The sequence below is a fragment of the Haliotis cracherodii genome, unplaced genomic scaffold, assembly GCF_022045235.1.
Source record: "Haliotis cracherodii isolate W230 unplaced genomic scaffold, xgHalCrac1.p SCAF_11, whole genome shotgun sequence".
Taxonomy (NCBI): domain Eukaryota; kingdom Metazoa; phylum Mollusca; class Gastropoda; order Lepetellida; family Haliotidae; genus Haliotis; species Haliotis cracherodii.
This window is the reverse complement of record NW_027266266.1, coordinates 14,801,634-14,826,185: the sequence shown is the minus strand read 5'-3', so window position 1 is coordinate 14,826,185 and position 24,552 is coordinate 14,801,634. Positions and strand designations below refer to the sequence as shown.

Genomic DNA, 24,552 nt, shown 5'->3' with positions numbered 1-24,552 from the left:
AATGGGCATAAACATGATAAACATACTGTGTTTTCAATGTAGAGCTAGGTGACCTGTAGATTTAGCTGCACTAAATTTAACATTTGAAACCTCATGCTGCGCGTTTGTTTCCAAAGTAGGTTTATCTCCTAATTTAAATAACAGTTACCAAACAATGTTTGTTTCCTTCTCACCATTTGAGTGTGACAAGGTTTGTGAGGGCCCGTAACGCTGTTCTGAGTCTAGCTGCTCCCTCAAGCATTCCGTCCTGGACTTGAGCCGAGCTGCTCTTGAGCCGAGCGTCCAGCTTGGAGATGAACTTTGTGTCCTGGAGGAACTGAAGGGCAACGTCCGGGTCACCCTCCTGGTCCGTTGTCTCGATCACAACGGCCCACTCGTCCTCACTGTCCACTTCCTGTATGGACACAGCGGGTCAAATTATTGAAACAACTTCACCACTACAGCAATAATATTCTTGTAAGAAAATCACAGTGTACACATCACCAACAGAACACTACCAGACCAAACGCAATCAGCAAAGAAATGTTATCAAACGACCCAGGAGATATACCAGTACATACAGTCATACCCAACATGACAACCTCAACTTCTAGAGGACCCCTTCTACAGTTGGGTTGACTGAGATGGCACAGACAGAGGCGCCTTGATCCAAGTTTTCAACACTATCCGTTTTGGTACCCTTCCAGTGTTCCCGGTGGACTGGCATCTCTAGAAATTACCAGTCCTCCCTCAATTTTTGTCTAGTTTTAATTCTTTCAAAATCATCTACGTTCATGGGTTCACAAATTCAATGACATCATCTCTGAAGTAACTTAGTGAGATTTACATGTCATTGACATAAAGTTCAGTCACATATTTTCTCTTTTTCCCTGGGAATATTCTCATTTTGGTTTGAGATTACTTTACTGATTATCAACGATGCTTTGTACTTTACTTGCCGGTCCACAGGGACTTACAGTCACATGAATTACCAGTCTAAGCCTAAGTTTACCGGAAAAAAACTGATAATTACTGGTAAACAGAAACACTGCCTACAACAGCTGGGTTGACTGAGATAAGTTGGTATGGATTAGAATTGGTCCCTAGCATCTTATGCTGGTCACGAGGGGCTATTAAATGATGAGACTCAATGACTTTTTTGATTGCATGTCATCATTCCTGGAACATGCTGAAGGCACTGACAGTGCTCATATCAATCACTGCTTGTCAGGTCCAGACTCTGTTATTTAAAGGTCACGTGGATATAGATGGAACATAGCTGAATGCGTCACTAAACAAAACTTGAAATCAATTCAAGCAAAATTTGTTTCTGTCTGGTTATTTCACTCAGCTTATCCAGATGGTAACACTTAACTCTACTGCAGAAGTCTCAGAAAGACAGGTTCGGGGACTTGTTTCACAAAGTGACTGTATCGCAACGACTATATTAAAGTATGGGAGGTACAAATAGATAGGCAAGTAGACTAAGAGTGTATTTTGTTTAACGTCGGCAATATTCCAGCTATATGATGGCAGGAGACCAGAGGCTATTGCTACAGCCTGCTGAAAACACTGTGCTCAGATTCCTGGCCTTTTGATTCATGTTACACAAACAGAACTGTTACCTCAACACAAAGGAATATCATTTTCAAAGACCATCTCACACACGATTTCAGATATTTCATAAATCTAACCTCTTCTCCTTCTAGCTTGACATTCTCTATGTTCTTCTTCTTCTCTGGAATAGAGTTCTTCCTCTTGATGGTACGACGCCCCTCAATCTCAATACTCGGATACTCTTTCTTATAATCCTGGCTGATTCTGTTAGGTCGTGGAGTTGGGTCCACATTCTTATAAGGGAAAAGTGAAGTTATTATGGAACGACAAACATTTAGCTGAATGTGACCCCTTGGTATATTGCAGGCTGATTGCAGATATGACACAAATATTAACAATAATATTACTACAGTATCAGACGTATGTTATATATTTTACATGCTTCTAATATTAAGTCAACTGATGATCATGTTAATGCTGCATGTCTAGGGAAAAATAAGTCCTAAAATACATAATTTTCTTCTGACTACAGTGGACTACAGGGATTTCTCTACATCTGCTCAGTGGCCAAAAGTCTGCCCAAAAAAATCCAAAATTGAAAAAACAAAATTGCCAAGTTATGGTATTATAGTAATACCTACTGTAATGGAGAAGCATCTAAACAAGAAGCATCTTAAATCTTTAGTTTTACTTTTGTGCACTGAATGAAATATGAAAATATCCTTGAGTTTAAGAAAAATATGTGGACTTTTAAGAAAGTCACAATTGCGAACAATTGCGCTTATTTTGGAATGCTTGATAAATCCCTGGACTAAGTAAGCTCAAGCAACAGAAACGATGAGTCTGCGTTTTGAAACACAATCTTGCACAGACATGGGAGATCATTAATATGCTTCAGGCTCTCCTGTATTTCTGAAGCAATGCAAAAGGATTCTGATTTCAAATTCATAATCAGAAGGTAAGAAAAAACAAAAGATATTAAAGTCATTACAGTGAAAACACAGTATTCCTATTTACTCCAAATATCAATTGTGTAACTGGTCACATTCAAAATGTGACTTTATGTCTAAACACTGACGTAATTCACTTTAGAATGAACCTAAATAAATTATACAAAAAAACATATGCACTGAAATTAATGAATATACCTTGCAAACTGACCACCACATTTAACAACTGTCGGAATGAAACTGTAGACCACTTCTCGTAAGAAGAGTTACCTCCCTTACTACTCTTAAAATGATACTTTTAAACACTAACGTAATGCTCTTTAACATGAAGTCACTAAAAATTCTAAAAAACATGGATATAAATCAATAAATATACCTACAAAACTAACACCACATTTGACTAAGTACTGTCAGAATGAAACTAGGTCCCTTGCAAGAGTTACCTCCCCTTAACTTAAATAAATGAGCATATAAAACAAACCAATGACAACACAGTAACTACACCGAGAAGTAGCTGTAAGACGGTGAACATAATAGAAACGTTGAGAAGTTACAACAGTGATAAAAAGTGATACAAACAGTTGAAAAGTTTTCATTTTCGTTTCATTCTTAAAAAAACCCTATAAGTTTAATCATGTCATCGTTACCTTTGTGTAAACGAACGTAAAGATATCAAATAATGACATCTCAATTTACAGCATGGGTAGGGTACTGACATACCAAGGATTATAATCAAACAATCTCAGATCCTATTCCACTATCATAGGATCCTGTCATGCCAAAGGGAGGCAATCCTGCACTGGTACACCAGCTTGAGCCATTTGATGTGACTTATAATAGAACAGAATCAAAGCACATGTTCGTAAATTCTTATTCATCCAAACATTTACCATTTTGTCACTGTGATTTTTTCCCATATATTTCTTTTTACAGCTCTTGAAGACGAAATGGTTTGAAAAAAAGAATTACAATTAATTACATAAAATCATCTAAACATGTTGAAAAAAAAGAAAAAGAGAAAGAGCTTAAAAAAGATATATATGGACACAATCCATTACTGAAATAAGCACCACTACAAGAACTACAGGCAAGAGTAACTACCTTCAAATATATAAAATGTAGAGCTATATTGGCAAAACGCATGACATGAAAAATATAAGCATGATAAGATGACATTGAAATTCAAGAAATGATTGAATAAAAGGTAAAGACAAGTGAAGGGGTGTGAGTGAGTTTGGCTTAACGCCACCTTGTGCCGTATTTCAGTTATACTGAAGTGTGTCAACTTTGTCCTGACCGGACCTGCTACAACACCCCAGGGTGTCTGAGGGCTTTAAAGGAAGGGCGGACATGGGGTACTGGTTTCTTCTTGCCGGACTGCTACAACATCCCCTGGTGTCAGAGGGTGTCAGTGAGTGATTATTATCTTACGCCAATTTTTGCAATATTCCAGCAATACCATGGCGATGGACACCAAAAAAGGGCTTCACACATTTTACGTGTTGGGAAAAGATCCTAGGCCTTCGGTGTGACATGCGAACGCTTTAACCACTAGGCTCCCTCACCACCCCTTGTCAGCTTGATGTGGGACAGTGGGACCGAAGTGATGCAGATGTTGGACATTTATCACTTTGGTGAAACCCATGGGACCCATGTGCATGTTGCTGACAAATATAGAAACATAATCAGTGAGTGAGTGAGTTGGGTTTAATGCCGCTTTTAATCGCGGTGTGTCAGCTTAATGTGTGAGGAAAGCCCAAAGTGATGCAGGTCTCAGATGTTTACCACTTCGGTGAAACCCACGAGCACGGGTATGGTGCTGACAAACCTAGAAACATAATCGGGGCGAACAGGGATTCGAACCCACAATCATAGGTTTCTGGCGTGTCAAAGGGAAGCAACTCTGCACAGCGATTTGCGGCACCTTAGACGACTGGGCCACCTGTGCCCCCAGAAACATAATCAGGTTGAATCCTGTATTTGAATCCACAGGTTTCTGGCACACCTAAGGGACACAACTCTGCACAGCAAAATACAGTTCTTTAAAAGACTTGGCCACCTTTTGCCCTCCCCCCTCCCACAGTGAAGAAAAAGAGAGTGTGAGAGTCAGAGGTGTTCTACACTATAGCCTGGGTATGTAGAATCAATGAATGTCTCTTTGACTGCAGAGAGGATGATTTAAGTAAAAAAATACGATCGGTGAGCATTACCTCCAGGATAGTTGGCTCCTATACAATTATAAACAAAATAAGTTATAAAATCATCTTAAACTAAGAACATATAATAACAAAAGGTTCATACAGCTCATTCTTAAAAATTCTTCCCTGTCAAGTATCATGCTCATATATTTAAGATTTACAGATTATTTTATTTAGTACTTTTGAAATAGCATATTATCTTCTGAAATCTCCTCTGCAAACAACTGAACAATATTATCATGCTATTGCACACACTCTTATAGAAGAACTAGAAAGTGATTAAAACTGCTACAGTGTCTATAAGAGTCGACAGGTAGTGTTTTTCTGGGCTGTTATCAAACAAGAATGGTTTGTGATTTTCAAGCTTTTCAAGAATTACAATCAATCTCATTAAAATCAGATCTTAGTTCTCGCTATCGCTAAACAAAGTTTTGAGGACATCCCATTATGGGTCACGTCAGAATGACCTTTCATCCGACCAATCAAAGCGTCGTTTACCAGATCATGAAAGTGACAGTCGGAATGTATTTTCTAATCATGCAACCTCAAAAACGTTAACAGGGGGTATTCCGAACGATAGTTAAGGCCCGTAGGACTGATTCCGTCAAAATTATTGCCTATCTCTCACTTCCGTGGGCATAAACATTTGAACGGAGGAGGCGTTGCACAGTACGTGGGAAGCACTACCTTACAATCGCAACCATATATTAGACATTCTGGAGTGTTCGTTTGTTCAGTTTTCAAAAATATAATCGAGAACTGTATCAACATATTTTTAAAGCGTAGTCTGAAATGGAATTGCCAGGTTGAAACAAGTGCCGTAAAGGTCGAAAAAAGCTGCTTTCTAACTGGCTGATGTCGACTTCTTGTTAGTCGTTTCATTGGTCGGTCAAAGTTCGCTAAAGTTCGTTCTGAAGTGACCCGTAATGGGATGTCCTCAGATCTTTGTTTAGCAGCAGCGAGAACTTAGACCTGATTTTAATGAGATTGGAAATACAATTGTCTGTCATATCCTTTCAGTGGAGAGTCACGTCACATCCCATGGTACTATGTGACCATATGTCACATGTCAGGTGATGTAAATGGGGTTTGAACGCCAGCGACGTTCATGCACATTTGCATGTTCATCTGCTTATACGAGTCCAGACTTATTTTGGTTTTACAGTACTGGCACATTGACATGATGCTGCAGTTTAACATGGATATCCCACTCAGACACAGAATACTGACTCCGAGCCGACCAGTCCTTGATTTATCCCCATAATGCCAAGCCAGACAGGGTAACAACAAACGCCATCTTTTCATGTCTTTCACGGGGATCGAATCACTGACTTTCTGCTCGCTGGGCAGAGACTCTATCCACTATCACCACGAAGGCTGTCTATGTCAAAGGGATAGTGAGTGAGTGAGTTGGGTTTAACGCCGCTTTTAACAGTATTCCAGTTATATCACGGCGTGTCAGCTTAATGTGGGAGGAAAGCCTGATGAAACCCACGAGCACGGGTATTGTGTTGACAAACCTAGAAACATAGTCGAGGTGAACCGGGATTCGAACCCACAATCATAGGTTTCTGGCGTGCCCAAGGGACGCAACTCTGCACATTGAATCGCGGCGGCTTAAACGACTGAGCCACCCGAGCCCCCATCAAAGAGATAGTAATTAGCACTAGTCCATTAGACCAGTTTTGTTAATGTTTAAAGTGTCCTAAGCATGCTAAGGGTGATTAGAATTTTTGGGGTATTACTATATGTTATCTCTAATCGTGCTAAACTTTCTTGGTCAATTTCTACCCCTGATGTCATATGTAGAATGTGGACACAGCAACATGACACAGTATGTTCCTGCTGATAACAACCATTCAGGCCATGTCTGATCATGCTGATGGGACACTATCTCCCGTGGAGAGAGTGAGGCAGCAATATTCCAGCCATATCACCAGACAGTCACAAATCAAGCCTACAGCAGGCAGATCACAGGTGGAGCTGGAGCTGGTTGACGGAAGAAATTACACTGGCTCATCTCAGATGCAGGAAGAGAACACAGTTTAGAAGGTCTACCATCTTTGTGTCATAACAGACAGCTCATATGTTTTGTTTGTTGTTTAACACCGCACTCAGCAATACTCCAGCTATATGATGTTGTCTGTAAATAATCAAGTCTCGACCAGACAATCTAGTGAATGACATCATGTGCATCAATCTTCCCAGTTGGGATACAATAACATGCATCAACCAAGTCACCAAGCCTGACCACTTGATCCTGTTAGTTGCCATTTATGACAAGGACTTGCTGAAGACGTATTCTTCACGGGTAGTTCATAAGTAAAACATTTGATCCTCTGATTTGGAAGTCTAAAAAACGTTCATTATTTCTAAATGAGTATAATCCCTGAGAATGTCTGTAAGTACCTTGGAAGTGCCATTATCCTCCCACTGTTGTGAGTGGGGCCTGTCTGGGTGGATCGGCATCGGCTCTGGGGCAGTCCCCTCTCTCTTGTCACCCCATGCCTGGGGGCGAGTCTCTTTAGTTGATTTCTGAATCACCAATACCAGCACATACAGTACAAGCAAGCTTTGAAATGGGTACCCCGGGTTCGACAAATACGCCGGCCAACTAGACAAATGCTAGTAAAACGTGATCTGGACAAGTAATTTTATATTTATACTGGACCAGCTGGCTATTGAAATAATATGGTGTACCAATCGCTTTAAGTCAGGTTAAAACTCACTCGATCTTTTATTCAGTCAACAAAAGCCATACATCAACTTGTCTCTGCCCACTACCAATCTTAGTTACCTCCCTTACCGAGACTGTAACACGATGTATAAAATATCTGTAAACTGGCTATTTGTGTCCGTGTGGCATGTCCTCATGCTGAATGCATTTAATTGCCAGTTCATCTCGTTGACTTTCTAATTTGTGGAGCAGAGATTTACTGAGTTGTGTCACTACGTGGAGACAAGTGTTAAAATTTGTTTTTATGGTTGATATCATACAAGTATACAATGACTTAAACAATACTGACAAGTGTGTTTGCTCTGAAAATTTTCTGAATTTTGGTTGGACTTGTAACTTGGCCAGTAGTTTTTATTTCTTACTGGATCAGTGGGTAGTGTGTAGATAAGACCTTTGTCAAACCCTGGGTACCTCGAAAATAAGATGTACTGAAATGAAGGTATTTTTTAAACCTGCAGTGTTTAAAAAAGCATCAATATTTAAGGTAAGGGGCAAATTGTATGAATGTCAGAGGCCAAGATATCATCCTGAAAATTACAGAAACATCATATATGCCTCAATAAAAAAAATCATTCCACCAAATTTCAATCACAAAAAATGTTGTTTTGACAGACAACGGTATTTTACAATAATGGTACAAGTTAAATCTGCATCCATCACTCAAGGCAAAGGGGTATAAACCAACAGACAAGCTTGAAATGCTGTCAATTAAAGTGTTACTTCACTGACAACCCCATTTCTTTTACCACACTGCTGGTATTTTGGCTTCCACAGTGGCATTTAGAAGTCTATGCCATTACTAAACTCAAACAGCACAAGTGTCCTCAATGTACATATCATGGCATTGATACAGTGAACACATTCTCAGTGATTTTTTTATGCACTGGACAACTTACAAAATTTGATACAATCAACACCATCTCATTACATTTTCATGACATCTGACACAATGTACACCTCATGAAATCCGACACAGTGAACACCCATTATGACATCCGAAATGGTAAACACACATTATGACATCCGAAATGGTAAACACCCTGTTATGACATCAGACACATTGAACACCCCCTGATGACATCAGACACAGGGAACACTCCCTGATGACATCAGACACAGTGAACACCCCCTGATGATATCAGACACAGTGAACACCCCTTATGACATCAGACATAGTGAACACCCCTTGACGACATCAGACACAGTGAACACCACCTTTTGACATCAGACACAGTGAACACCCCCTGATGACATCAAACACAGTGAACACCCCCTGACAACTTCAGACACAGTGAACAGCCTCTTTTGACAGACACAGTGAATACCCCCTTTTGACAGACAGTGAACACCCCCTTTTGAAAGACAGAGTGAACACCCCTGTTTTTGACAGACACAGTGAACACCCCTGGTGACATCAGCCACAGTGAACACCCCCAGAAGACATCAGACACAGTGAACACCACCTGATGACAAAGTGAACACCCCCTTTTGATGACATCAGACACAGTGAACACCCCCTTTTGACAACATATTGAACATCCCATTTTGACAGACACAGTGAACACCCCCTTTTGACATCAGACACAGTGAACAGCCCCTGATGACATACCTTCTTCTCTTCCTCCATGGCCTTCTTCCTGGCCTTGGCGAGGATCTTGGAGGTGCCGGGTGGGTGGGCCTTCTCCTTGGCCTGCTGTTCCTTCTTCAGCATCATGGAGGCTGACAGGGGCTGGGTGAACGGGCTTTCTATCTTGGCGTCTTCCTCATTTACTGGAACATGCAAGAGACACACAGGCTACATAGAAACTGTGTAGATAGATGTTAAGATGTATCAACAGGATTGATCAAACTGACAAATGAAAATAGTTATACCACAAGAAATACAGTTGAACAATCTGACACAAGGACATTCATGTATACGAATCTTTGATGTTCACTCCTGAGAAAGAGTTGTCATATTTTAACAAAACTGTCAATAACCCAAGTTGCCGCTACCTCCTTTAATGCCCCCCGACACCCAGGGGTGGTGAAGCAGGTCCTTCCAGGAGAAACCAATACCCCATGTCACCCTATCTTTAATGCCCTCCGACACCCAGGGGCGGTGAAGCAGGTCTGGCCTGGACAAACCAATACCCCATGTCACCCCTACCTTTAATGCCCTCCGACACCCAGGGGCGGTGAAGCAGGTCCGGCCTGGACAAAACAATACCCCATGTCACCCTAACTTTAATGCCCTCCGACACCCAGGGGCGGTGAAGCAGGTCTGGCCTGGACAAACCAATACCCCATGTCCCCCCTACCTTTAATGCCCTCCGACACCCAGGGGTGTTGTAGCAGGTCTGGCCAGGACAAACCAATACCCCATGTCCCCCCTACCTTTAATGCCCTCAGACACCCAGGGGTGGTGAAGCAGCTCTGGCCAGGACAGTCTCTGACGGGGGTTCTTGTTCAGCAGACCCTGGAGGAAGTCCTTGAAGGGAACGCTCATGTTCTTGGGCCACTTGACTGGGTCCTTAATGATCATGTTGACAAGCTGGAAGATGCTGTTTGTGTAGAACGGTGGCGCCCCAGTGAACAGCTCATACAGGATACAGCCGAGAGCCCTGGTCAAGTGGACAGGGAACACAGTACAATAATGGCTTCATCTTTAGCATTAATCCAGCATTAATCCAGCATTAATCCAGCTATATGACTACGGTCTAAAAAATTTGAATAGAGACCAAACAATCCAGGGATTGACATGAGCATTGATCCTCGCAATTGAGATAGGTGACATGCATCAACCAAGTCACTGAGCCTGACCACCCAATCCATTTAGTCTCTCAAAACAAGCAAAGGTTGCTGGGGGCCTATATTCTTACCCTAAGTCCCTATGGGTTAGTCTTTAAGCCACAACAGAAGACTTTAGCCTCAGGTTTGGTCAAATAAGAAAATCTACCCATTTGAACATGTTGAACAAAAAGATTTTATCATCAATGTCTTTTACAACAGGTTCAAGTTCTGTATGTTGGTTTATGCCCAAGTCAGCATATTAACAAGACTGTGCCAGTCAAACCAGTGGTTGATATTATGAGCAACACCCAATGCCTTTGGGAAAAGATAATAACACAAGTCACAGAGCCTGACCACTCAATCAAATTTACAGGCCACTGAAAACAAACGAGTTATTGCTCTTACAAGATCTATGCTCTACGATCACTAATGTAATGTCATCAGCACTGTTCATGCTGTTATCAGTGTTTCCCCCCTGGACCCAAAACAGGCAGGGTGACAGAGTTTAAAAAAATGCACCCAGCAACAGATTTCCATGTATAAAACCATGTTATGTGTTTGTGTAGCAGGTCGTGGAGTCATCCCCCAGATGACGTCCTTACCTTGTCAACTTGGTCATATGGACAAGGCGTCGGACTTCTGATCAGAAGCGGAAATTTTATGGCCGCTACATGTGCATGTGATTATTAAATAAAAGAGAGCAGTGACTTCAACAAATAACACCTACCGATATCACCAAGTGTTAATATCAATTATTCATAATTGTTATCAAACAATTTTTCAGTTGCAAAGGGAGGCAACTCTAGTTTTCTTAAAATCTGGACAAACAACAAACATCAGAAAAGGCAGGACAGGCGCCCCCAAAAAAGCCAGGCATACAAAGAAAAGGGGCAGGGCGTTAAATATAAATAGCAGAGTGCTGTGCCCTGCTAAAAAAGTCTTGGTTAAACACCTTTTATAAATATACCAAAAACATTAAATGGCAAAAGAGACAAAGGTTGTAGAGCTCCCACACTGACGACAATCTGTCACATTTGTCATTAGACAACCATAAGTTCCCCCCAAACTCAATCTCATTAAAATCAGATCTTAGTTCTCGCTACGGCTAAACAAAGATCTGAGGACATCCCATTACGGGTCACGTCAGGCCGACCTTGCACGAGCTTTGACCGACCAATGGAATGACCAATCAGAAGGCAGCTTTCTCGTGCTTTACGGCACTAATTTCAAATTGGCGACTACGCTTCGAAACATATTTAAACAAATTTTCGATTACAAATTTGAAACCTGAACAAAAAAAACCATTCTGGAATGGCTAATAGATGGTCTAGATTGTAAGGATTCAGTCGTTAAACCCGTAATTATCGTTCGGAATACCCCATGTTAAAGTTTTCGAGATTGCATGATTAGAAATCACATTCCGACTGTCACTTTCATAATCTGGTAAGCGACGCACTGATTGGTCGGATGAAAGGTCGTTCTGATGTGACCTCTAATGGGATGTCTTCAGATCTTTGTTTAGCGGTAGCGAGAACTAAGGTATGGTTTTAATGAGATTGCCCCAAACTCAACGTCTTGCTGACAATGTTATGAACTCACCACAGATCCGCTGTGTGATCATAGGGTTTCTCCTCCACCAGCTCCGGGGACATGTACAGTGGGGTACCCTGCAATCACCAACACATGTATATGTCTTGAACCAGTGTAGTAATGCCAGCACTATGTCATGGACGGAGTGAGAGGCTAATGTCATTCTCAGTGGTGTAAAGATACGTCCACAATATATGTATCCTGATACAGTACTCATATTTCATCTGTTCATATTCTTTCTTCTTGCAGGTGAATCACAACCCTGAATAATTTGTCTAAAATTTCAGAGATCGATGATAGGATATTTTGGGGCAGAAACATATACCGTATTCGACGTAATAAGCGCCCTGCTCTAATAAGCGCCCACGGCGATATTTGCTAATATACTGACTGGTGAACAATCCCAGTTAGCGCTCCTTCGATTGATCAGTGTACACAAGACTTATTTATTTGTGCATAATACTCACTCGTGAGTTATGTGCACCATTAATTATGGGCATTTAAATTCTGGAAAATATACTTCTTTTTTTTATCATATTAGGCTATCAGCATAAACCACAATATAACCGATCTTTCAGCTGTTTTTTTTCTTACCAAAACTATATTCTAATATAGCCCCCTTTTTCTAATTTTGAGAGGGCCCTGGGCGCTTATTACGTCGAATACGGTAGGCTAGAGGGCAGTGTGAATGTTATGCTCACTACAGCCAACCAGGAAATACTTGAGAATCTGTGTAAGCTGGTCGTTGTTCAGTTTAGTTGACCATTTAAATCTGTTGTTATTTACATATTTTGGGGTATGTATCCTGATACAGGAGTTGTAAATCAATGTATTGTATCGTGGGCCTTGTATCAGGATACAATACAGTATTGCTGTATCGCTATACCACTAGTCACTATGGAAAGTATGGAATGCTGAGTCAACCAAATGTGGGGAAAATAAAAAAAGTGACACATGTTGTAGACTTGCTAGGATCCTTGGTGAAACCAACAAACATGGTTATGGCTAGGGCTGGCTAAAACAATTGATCATCGGAATTATTGTTGATGGGTAGAAATATTAATGATTATCAATATGAAATTCTTGTCATTGATAAAAAATAACAAGAACTACAGTGATGAAATAAAGTTTAGATTTACCAAAACAAACTTACTGTTGTCATTAATGCTAATTGTCAAAGACAGAAAGCAACTGTTTTTGTTATATCTCAAATGTCCACAAAGTAATCTATGTATAAATGTGTCACTGCTCACCAGTGGCTTGAGATATAGTGATTTCTTTCGGGACTCTCTTGCATATTTGTTTAAAATTACTTCTCCAATATATATCAACAATTGATCAATATTTAGTTAATGATCATCAATCTCTATAATCTATATCGATAGCAAGCCCTAGTTATGGTGTGAGTATTGTTTTGTTTGTTTGCTTGTTGTTTAATGCTGCACTCAGCGATATTCCAGCTATATGACGGTGGTCTGCAAATAATCGAGTCTGGACCAGACTATCCAGTGACTGACATCATGACCATCGGTCCATGCAATTGGGATACGATGACATGCATCAACCAAGTCAGCGAGTCTGACCACCCAATCCCATTAAACGCCTTTTACAACAAGAATAGTCGCCTTTTAGTGCAAGCATGGGTTGCTGAAGACCTATTCTAATCCTGGTTCTTCACGGGTTAGGAGTATTACTGAGAAACAGAGATTGGAAACCCAACTCAGCTAAACCTGGCACAGGTAAGGGAAGTAACTCTGCACAGCATATTGTGGTTTCTTGGGGCCAGTGTCCCTTATCATGTTTTTCAGTGTATCTGACAGCGGGTCAGTGGTTGTGAACCAGGACAAAGTTTCAGGACCAAGAATGACAAAGAGCTATGGTGAATTGTTAGGAATTATTATTATCAAGAGCTCATTCAACACTATATTTCACATGTGCTCTCAACTAAAGACATAGCCAACATGTTGATCACAAGTTTTCAATGTCATTCATTCATAAGTTAGTCATTGAGGTTTTACAGCATGAGAAATTTGAACTAGTCCTGTAGTCCTTGCCAAACTGCCCAATAGTTAAAGTATCACAAGGACTAGTAGAAATTTGCCATTTTTAAGGGTTTTGCTATATGTCATCATTATAAGGACTAGTGGACTGAAATTGTTAGTTTCTACCACTGGTTTCACTATATTCACAACCCATGTGGAGATCAGAAACAACGCTTTTTGGGGACAGCTATGTTCTTCACCTTTATAGACGTGAGGACAAACGTGTTGAAGCTCATGGCCCGAGCGAAACCAAAGTCACACAGCTTGACACATCCTCCCTTGCCCAGCAGGATATTCTGGGGCTTCATGTCGCGATGGAGGATACGGTGGGAGTGAAGGTAGAACAGGGCCGACACAAGGTGACAGGCGATCAGCTGAACCTGGAACACAGACAGTCAACTGTACAGATGCTGGACAACAGACACACAGGCAGAGTCAAGTGTACAGATAGACTACTGACACACAGGCAGAGTCAACTGTACAGATGCTAGACTACAGACAAACAGTTGGAGTCAACTGTACAGATGCTAGACTACAGACACACAGAGTCAACTGTACAGATGGACTACTAACACACAGGCAGAATCAACTGTACAGATGCTAGACTACAGACACATAGTTGGAGTCAACCATACAGATGGAGTACTGACACACAGGCAGAATTAACTGTACAGATGCTTGACTACAGACACACAGTCAGAGTCAACTGTACAGATGCTAGACTACAGACACACAGTCAGTGTCAACTGTACAGATGCTAGACTATAGACACACAGTCGGAGTCAACTGTACAGATGCTAGACTACAGACACACAGTCGGAGTCAACTGTACAGATGCCAGACTACAGACACACAGTCTGAGTCTACTGTACAGATGCTAGACTACAGACACACAGTCGGAGTCAACTGTACAGATGCTGGACTACAGACACACAGTCGGAGTCTACTGTACAGATACTAGATTATATACACAAGGTGACAGTCGAGTTACTATATACTCAACCTGTTCTTCGGGTAGATTCCCATCATCTTCGAGGATCTGAAACAGTTCCCCCTGTGCATAGTCTGTCACCACAACAACCTGAAAAAATAACAACATTTGTAAGAAGAATTAAAAAAATTAATATAGTAAGCAGTAATGGAACTAGCTTACTTCATGAACAGACATTTTCCATAAGTGTAGATATCGTCAAGTAAAACATGGTAAAAAATGCTAAGTGCATCGCTAAGTTTAGGTGTGACTTACCTCCTTATCTGTTTCAAAACTATCCAACATCTCAATGATGTTGTCGTGATGCAGGCCACGCATGATCTCAATTTCCCGACGCAAACTCCTCAGTTCCTTCTCCGACTTGCCGAACTTGGGGATAAACTTGAGGGCAACAATCTTAACAGGAACATAAAATCTCTCTTGAGAACTGATCCACAAAATATTGTTATATATATCAGATCCTTGATAATCATGATGAAACCTCAATGTGGTCTTACATCTTAGGAAAACATTTTTTTTGTAATGTGCTTGTTCCAAATTTCTACAATCATGTAATAAAAAAACATGGTACAAGAAAAATGTTAAACTTTATGATTTGTATTTTCATCACGTTCATAAAGTTCACTGATGATGTATAGAATTACAAAGATTTAGTCATGAAATGTTTATGTTTATTTGATTACAAATGTTCATAAAGGACCCCTTGATGTTCATGCTAAATTTTGAACACTCCTGCACATGTGTCAGTTGCAGACGTAACCATGGTAACGTGTAATGAAGCGCTTGACTGTTTATTTTAACTATTATTTTTATGTCATTCGGGAAGTTGGTTGGTTGGTTTGTTGTTTACCCTCGCACTCAGCAATATTCCAGCTATATGACGGTGGTCTGTAAATAATCGAGTCTGGACCAGACAATCCAATTATTAATATCATGAGCATCGATCCACGCAATTGGGATAAATGACATGCATCAACCAAGTCAACGAGCCTGTCCGCCAGATCCCATTAGTCGCCTCTTACGACAAGCATAGTCACCTTTTACGGCAAGCATGGGTTGCTGAAGACCTATTCTACCCCGGAATCTTCACGGGTCATTATTCGGTAAGAAGTATAATTGTCATTAACTGAAGGTGATAGTATTTTATTTGTTTCATGAATAACACTTGTAGAGATGGTTCGTGTGAGTTGCAGAAATCCATGGTCCATTGACTGACATACACGTGAGTGAGTGAATATAGTTTTACGCCGCTTTTAGTAATATTCCAGCAATATCCCATAGGGGAGCACCAGAAATGGGCTCCACACATTGTATCCATATTGGGATTCGAACCGGGTCTTTGGTATGTTGAGCGAATATTTTAACCACAAAGCTACGTATACCCGACTGCCCCACAATACGCGTACGAGTGACCCTTTTATTTCATATTGAATCAAATAAGACATGTTCCCTGTGAGAAATAAATAACACAAATGCATGATAAATAATTATACGAGTGACCCTATGTCAGACAAGCACTTGAGTGTGTAATGGAAGCAACATCTTCTTTGGGCTACATGTTATGTCTTCTACTGTGTGTTAACAGCAAAGACAACATGATTAAACCTACCTGGCCTGTGTACTTTTTTCTGCCTTTGTACACCTTGCCAAATGATCCCTCCCCAATAATGTCCAGTACATGATAGTTGTCCATATTAGGCCCTGTGAGATACTCAGAGTGTCAAGGTCAAGGTTCAATGATCTGGCATCACCTACAAAATTAAACATGTCACACAATGCATTTCAGTGGCTGCTTCACAAATTCATCAGCATGCTGAGTTTTGTTTGTTGTTTAATGACTCAGCAATATTCCAGCTATGTAAATAATTGAGTCAGGACCAGACAATACAGTGATTGATGTCACAAGCATCAACCAAGTCAGTGAGCCTGACCACCCGATCCTGTTAGTCGCCTGTTACAACAAGCATCGTCGCCCCTTACGGCAAGCATATGAGTTGCTGAAGGCGAATGTATTGAATTTATAAGTTGTCCCCTTGAGTGAGTGAGTGAGTGAGTTTGGTAAGCATGTTCAGAGAGAGATTTTCAATTTGGTCGCTTTATTACAACTTTGAAGCATCAAAGAAATAACCAACATATCTACCAGACCTGCAAATTGAAATCACTGATCTTGGAGCTAGATCTTAGACTTAGACTGTCTGAGATCGAATCTAAATAGGGAGCAGCATAATCCATATGGACACAGACAAAATATTATAGAAATTTCTGCTTCGCGTCATCATTGCTATCTGAAGCGCTGAGGAAAATGTCCCCAAATATGTACGTTTGATCTGCGATCAGCACCAACAATATTCATGAAACTGAACAATACTGGTAAATTAAGTTAGATTGAGAACGTGTGACGCTTGGATACCTGAAAACGGCAGCTAGTTGATTGTTTAAAATGATAACGAAGATGCTCGATATCATCGTATCCAAAGAAAACAACTTCTCGCCGCCATCTTGTTTGTATCGCGTTCCATTCTAAGCTCCACACAGCATTTCGCTAAGCCTCGGTAGCATGGGCGCTGTAGTAGAGTTCGTCAGGAATACGCGGTGAGGTGAAATGGGGTTTAACGTCGCGTCCAGAGCAGCTGTGCGTAATTCATCGGCAGTTGTAGGGACTGGGCTCACATTGTGTAGACGCCTTTGAACCTCATCCCACAAGTGTTCGATGGGGTTCAGATCAGGGCTGAGGGCTGGCCACGGTAGAACACGGATGTTGTGTTGTTGCAGAAAGGCCATGGTATCTCTGGCAACATGGGGACGAGCGTTGTCCTGCTGGAAAGTGTGTTGTTGATGTTGTGCAAAAAATGGAACAACGTGGGGTCTGATCACTTGGTCTATATACTGCTGAGCAGTGACGCCGTGTCCCGTCCCGACCTTGACCAACATTCAGAAAGCACATGGGTCCAAGTCTCGCATTAAAGGGGCACTGATCTAACGCAATTCCCCGGGACTGGTTGTTGCCTTTGTTATTGTTTTTTCCCAGTGAGTACCCGCATGTAGAGCAGAAATCTAGACTAGCTCGCGACCTCTGTTGCGCCATTCGTAAGCGCGTTAGTCACTTTTATGGATACCGGTAGTAATAAGAGCGTATGGTCACATTGATCAACAAAATGAAATACAGTCTTCGAGATAATAAGGAAATGTAGGCATCTTTGTGGGTAGCATCGGTAATGGTGACGAAGTTTTGATAAGTCACTTGCTTGGTAATTTTGCGATTTTCGTTTACACTATTTTGACTTGCAACACAAAGTAAATATTTCACCTGAGCATTGCTTTTTTTATAGTGTGTATATTTTTTTACTGTCAAAATGTGTAACATATTTATTAAACGTCTAAATATTCAGTTATTTTACAAAGTGACTGAAAAACATTTCCATCTGTATTATTATGATAACGAATTCCAAACATTTGGATGTTTAATGTCATCACCAAGAGACTGAAAATGTTACGTTGAAAAGTACATTTCTATGTTGTTTGGCTTCTAATCCTACATAATAATCTGTTGTGATATTTGTAGGCCCTTTTGATCGTCTTAATCAATCTGGACAGATTTTTTAGTCAAAATGACTGAAATATTTACACATTTTAAAAATTGCCTGAGAGAATCACATTTTACAAATTGACGGTAATCTATACACGCTTACAAAGGAAATGACCTGTGAAAACAACGCCTATCGCGCATTGAAGAATTTCCCAACAAAGACATAGAGAAACAAGAACGAATCGGTTCAAATGAAGGGAAACAAAATGCAAATATCATAATTACAACCTACCAAATTTATGTGTATAAATAGGCAGCTTCCTTGTTAGAGGAATGTATCCGTGAATATCCACACAAAGGAATAATATCCCACTTGTCTGCAGCTATACAAAATAACTTATTCGATGTCACGTGTCTCTGTAACTATCAAATATTCTAAAAGATATATATCGTTTTGGGTGTCAAGTCTCAAGGGTCGGCTGAGAAAGGCCACGTGACAACTATTTTCATTACGTCGACGGTTCCTAAAACATCCATTGAGTTTGATAACAATGAGCAACCAATCAACGTATTATCAGTTAACCCTTTGAACAAATTGTATGTTGTTTTTACATCGGCACTTCACGCCATGATATGAGTGTATTCCCTTTGTTTTAGTAAACCTAGACATGTAAACACTCACTTTTGACATATCCACTGTGCAAGATAACAGTGATTAATCAATCAACGTATTTTCTGTTAATCCTTTGATGACTAGGAACGATCCGTTGATTTACAAAAAAAAAGTAAATCAACTGATCATTCATCTCTTGCTGGGCTGCCACGTGCATATTACATAACCTCACTTCAAACCTGGATTTAGATTGAATAATTACCCCAGACACAATAAATGCCAAATGAGAACCTTTGTCAGGTAATCTAAGTGGTGCTACCACTAATTGTACCTGTAATAAATTCATTAACTGAGCATCAAGTGAATGACGACAAATACACAAGTGTAGGGTTATACCAGAAAACGTGTATGACAACAAGGGAGTAGTAATCGTATTACACAATCCGAAATCCGAAAATGCTTTCACTGCATGGATACTTTTTTTAGTATTAAACTATAACCATCTGGGGTATTTCCAAATGACGACTTCCGATGAGCTCCGCCGTTCTTTTTGTCTGTTTGTTTAGTCTGAAGAAATTATTTAACATGCGCCCTTTGTCGAATCTTTATAGATCACAGTTAACCAATCAGTGTTTATGCAAAAATGCGTAAAATAAATATTGCCCCCAGCCTCCAAGTTTATTTAGCTGTCCTTGCAGACGGTAGCCCAGTCTCTGGTCACGCTCAGTTGCGTTGCGTATCATCCGGGTACTCACGGGGGAAAAAACAATAACAAAGGCAACAACCAGTCCGGGGAATTGCGTTAGATCAGTGCCCCTTTAATGTTGAAATGACGAGCAACATCTTGGACAGACTCTCCAGCTTCCAAACGTCCGATAGCCTGGTTTCTCTGATTTTGAGTTAGGCGTGGCCAAGGAGTGGTAGGTCAAAGATTCGGCCACAGTTTTATACCCACTACAGTTCGTGACAGTTCATGCATTTTCGATTTTGCGAGAAATGGGTGCATGATACCTACATATTCATTGAAATGGTGCGTTTTGGCGATTCCTTTTCTATGTGCCATTTTTACTCGGGGCTTCCAAAATGCAACCAAACATATTGATAACACCATCAGGCTTCACTACATGCTAAAACTCGTATCAATTTATGTTTCCGTGTTTGTTACCTATTTGCTTAAAACCACTTGCGTTTCTTTTGCGTGTGAGTATATTAACATAATTTACAAAGTATTTTGAGAAGATGTTTTCTACACAGCACACAATCGTTTCTTTCTAACTATTATTTCAAAACTTATTTACAAACTCTTTTTATGATGAAAGTTATGTTATGTTCTAGTTCTAAATCACTTATTTCTCTTTTCAGACCACGTTTTGTTGGCGAATATGGACTGGGAGAGATGCATAATCTGTGGTCAGAAAGACAACACATTGAGATGTCCTGCAGATATCGTCAGTATTGAGGGATGTAGATATTATGAAGATTTCACTGAGAACGTACAGGGATTTCTTGACATTGGTAAACTACGTACCAAAGCTCATGTATCAGAATCCTACAGTGCAGATGAACTCTTGAAGAACCGTGCTAAATGGTACAAAGCATGTCGTTTAAAATTTGCCACATCAACACTTGAGAGAGCAAGGGAACGTTTGCAAAATCAAAACACTCCTTCATTAGAACGGAGTTCTAAACGTTCAAGAGAATCGGGTTTAATAACTCATGAAGCATGTGTCTTTTGCCTCTGATCACTGGGGACTTATACACAATTGTTCAACCTTAGGGCGAGACAAAATAGATGAGAGATGAGAAAGATGGCAGAACAGATGGAAGACACTGAGTTGTTGGCATGTATTGCCACTGGAGATCTTATTGCCATTGAGGCCAAATACCACAATACTTGTTTAACTGCTTACAAGAATAAATACAGAAGTCACAGAAGAAGAAGTTGTGAAATACCAAAAGGAGACAGTGGGAAAATTGAAGAATATCAGGTTTTTGCAGAATTCAAAAGCTTCATTGAAAATAGTTGATGGTCTTAATTTTTTCAGACTTGTTGATCTCCATGCCCTCTAAGTTTAGAGAGTTATTGCGTTGGGAGTTGATAAACAGGTTAATAAATCAAGATTGAAAGAAAAGATCCTTCATCATATTCAAGATCAATGTCAATTTCAATCCAACGGGAAGAATCTGGTGTTGGTATTTAAGGAAGGCATGTACAAACTGATGAAGACAGCTGTTTACAATCGGGACTTCTAACAGGATGCACTATTCTTGGCTAACTATTGTAAGAATGTAAGGAAGGACATGGTAACTTTTCATCAGATTGTGAACAGAAGTCTGTTCCTTCAAAGCCTGAAAACTGTCGTGTCAGCGTTATTGTATGGCCCTAATATTAAAGATACCAGCATGAGTGATTCGCCTGCGTGTTTGACAATCTCTCAGCTCATACTTTTCAACTGCAAAGAGAGAGAGCCAAGTTCAAAATCTTCATGTCATCTAAAGACTCGCGAGCCAACTCTCCCTATGTATATTGGTCTCAATGTACATTCCCTCAACCGAAGCAAGAAGATGATATCTCAGCTATACGAGCTAGGACTGAGTGTCAGTTATAACCGTTTTATGGAGGTTGAAGATTCCATCACAACAGCTGTTTGTGAACGCTATTTTGAAGAAGATATGGTGTGTCCAACATAGTTAAAAAAAAATATCTACACAGTAGGAACACTTGACAATATTGACCACAACCCAACATCGACATCTGCTCAAGGATCATTTCATGGGACTAGTATAAGTATTCTCCAAATTCCAACAGCTGAAAAAAACCCGGGGATCACAAGAGAAATCATCAATATATCATCATCTACAGCAGCTTCAAGAACATCCTTACCAGACAGCTATGCCATTGTTAAGGAAGTATCCTGTTGTCTTCAAACATTGAATGTACCAGAAGTACAAACGCAGTCAACAAACAATGACAATGTTTGAAACATTGAAGGACGAGATCAAGTGGTGTGAAAGAGGTTTAAGTCTACTTGATAAGGAACATCTTGAAATAGATGATTATATTGCATGGGGAGCTTTCCATTCATCACAACTATTCCAGCTATATGATTTGGTTTTGTTTTGTTTGTTGTTTAATGCCGCACTCAGCTACATGACGGCGGTCTGTGTATAATCGAGTCTGGACCAGACAATTCAGTGATTGATATCATGAGCATCGATCCACGCAATTGGGATCGATGACATGCATCAACCAAGTCAGCGAACCGGACCACCCAAATCCCGTTAGTCGTATTTTACGACAAGCATAGTCACCTTTTACGGCAAGCATGGTTTGCTGAAGACCTATTCTACCCGGAATCAAGCTATATGACGGCGGTCTGTAAATAATCGAGTCTGGACCAGACAATCCAGTGATTAATATCATGAGCATCGACCCACGCAATTGGGATCGATGATATGCATCAACCAAGTGAGTGAGCCTGACCACCCAATCCCATAAGTCGCCTTTTACGACATGCATAGTTGCCTTTTACGGCAAGCATGGGCTGCTGAAGACCTATTCTACCCCGGAATCTTCACGGGCCACTGAAAGAAGAAGCAGACCTAGCTGGTATCACTGCTCTTCTGCCTTTGTTTCATGAAAAAGCTGCAGCAATTGTAATGGTAAAGCACGGGATGACAGTAATCAGGAAGATCACAGCAACCCAACACAAACACCTGTCATTGCTGTTGATCAACCTTTATTTGCTCTTTGTCACTAGCAAACCTGCAAACAGAAGGCCGGGAAACAACAAATGGACAGGCAGATGACCAATCATTTGATGCTTGGAAAGAGGAAACAAAGAAAAAGTATCCTATGTTTTACTTTTGGGAGTTGGTTCTACAATTGGAACTTCTAGTTCTACTCGTTGTCTGTTCTCACCGGGAAAGAAACTTTTCTTTGTATACTGAAGTGCTTGAAAAGATTGTCCCATGGTTCTTCATACTGGATCACCAAAACTATGCAAGATGGCTCTCAGTGCACATAAGGAACATGCAGTCTTTACCAGAGAATACAAGAGAAGACTTCAATAAACATTTGGGAAGTCAGACAGAAAGTTTTCTGCCATGCCCCTTGATCAGGCACATGAACAAAACAACAAGATGATAAAGTATTCTGGTGGAGCAGTAGGTCTCACTGAAAACCCAGTGGCACTAACCAGATGGATGGTAGCGGGTTCAGAACTATTTCGTATCTTAATGGAATATACAAGTCATTCAACAACACTGAAAGTCAACAAAAAGAATCATTAGCAAGGACATGCAATGCAGGAAACTTTCAAATTGCAAGTTAACAAACTTTGTGAAACAATATCAACAATGGGAAATCCATTTCTTGATGATTCATCAGAGCTCATGGTACTTGACAGTCACATCTGTGTTGATGAAGCAGTTGTTAAATCAATACAGAAAATGGAACTACTTGGGAAGAGGCAGTACGAGAACTACGTCAAAGAGGTGTTTGTTGACAGAGAAAAGTCTATTCATTGTCCATTCAAGAGAAATCAAACACTGCTTTTCAAGCAACAAAATCCTACAGAACTGTCAAAGATCAGGAAACAAACGGATGAGCTCAAAAGTGACTACAACCTCTTTGGACAAATGTTCATAGCTAGTCAAATTCGACAGGCAGATCTCGGTGAGTTCTTCTCACATGAAAATCATCCATGGCCACCTTCATTGCCAGTTCATGGAAATCTCCGACTGCCTAACAACAAGTCTGAACTGCTGGAATGTCTAAAGTCACCAAATCTGTCAAATACTCCATCATTTGAAGTGAAGATATTTGATGGTGCAGCAGTTTGGAGATTTCTGCAATGATGTTTTTCTGCCGTGGTTAAATCGCCAATTTGTTGACTGCACAGGGGTAGATGTTGTTTGGGATACATACAAAGCTGGAAGTCTTAAGGAAGCTACAAGGACAAAACGAGGAAAAGGATCGAGAAGAAAGTATCAAGACAGAAAACTTGCCAGGGAACTTTCCTTCTTTTCTCAGAGACTCTAAGAACAAAGAAGAACGTTTTGCACTGCTTACAGATACAGTGGCTTCATGTGATGTACAGGATGGCAAAGCAATCTACATAACTTCAGGGGTGACAGTCATTTCAAGAGGACAATCAACACCTATGACACACACTGATCACGAAGAAGCAGACACTAGACTATGCCTTCATGTCAAGGTTTTATTTATGCAAACAAATGACAAATTACAAGAACAATAACTAAACAAGCGTATAGTTATCGAAGTCATCTATATCCTCCGCCTATTTTAACACGCTATGGTCCCAAACCAGGTAACTGACCCAACATTTCTCTTAGCCCATGTCAAAATAGCTGCAATGGAAATTCTGAAATAAACATTTCTAAAACTCCTTAATATCAAATGGCACCAGTTTAGTGTGTGCCTTATATATAGACATGCAATGTTTGGCAAGGAAATATTTAACAGTTTATTTGTTATACTCCATAAGTGAACCCACCCTGTATTAAAACTTAAATCCAACTTGTTGCCATGGAAACGTAAAAAATAAAAATGCCTAAATTTCCTACATAGCAAA

The 24,552-nt window shown here is 40.4% G+C and overlaps 1 protein-coding gene across 1 annotated transcript in view; it reads right to left on the bottom strand.

Moving 5' to 3' along the window:
* The window catches only part of LOC139456246 (serine/threonine-protein kinase 36-like), a 46,351-nt gene extending 29,039 nt beyond the window's left edge, over nt 1-17,312 (bottom strand). The window contains exons 1-12 of the mRNA XM_071237858.1: nt 17,227-17,312; nt 16,426-16,567; nt 15,072-15,212; nt 14,829-14,906; nt 14,026-14,205; nt 11,793-11,860; nt 9,798-10,024; nt 9,031-9,191; nt 7,094-7,219; nt 4,697-4,714; nt 1,674-1,829; nt 174-394 (exon numbers count right to left, since the gene is read on the bottom strand). Coding sequence (XP_071093959.1) covers nt 174-394; nt 1,674-1,829; nt 4,697-4,714; nt 7,094-7,219; nt 9,031-9,191; nt 9,798-10,024; nt 11,793-11,860; nt 14,026-14,205; nt 14,829-14,906; nt 15,072-15,212; nt 16,426-16,509 — 1,460 coding nt within the window. The 5' untranslated portion in view covers nt 16,510-16,567; nt 17,227-17,312. The remainder of the gene's footprint in view (nt 1-173; nt 395-1,673; nt 1,830-4,696; nt 4,715-7,093; nt 7,220-9,030; nt 9,192-9,797; nt 10,025-11,792; nt 11,861-14,025; nt 14,206-14,828; nt 14,907-15,071; nt 15,213-16,425; nt 16,568-17,226) is intronic.
* Between the last annotated feature and the right edge of the window lie 7,240 nt (nt 17,313-24,552).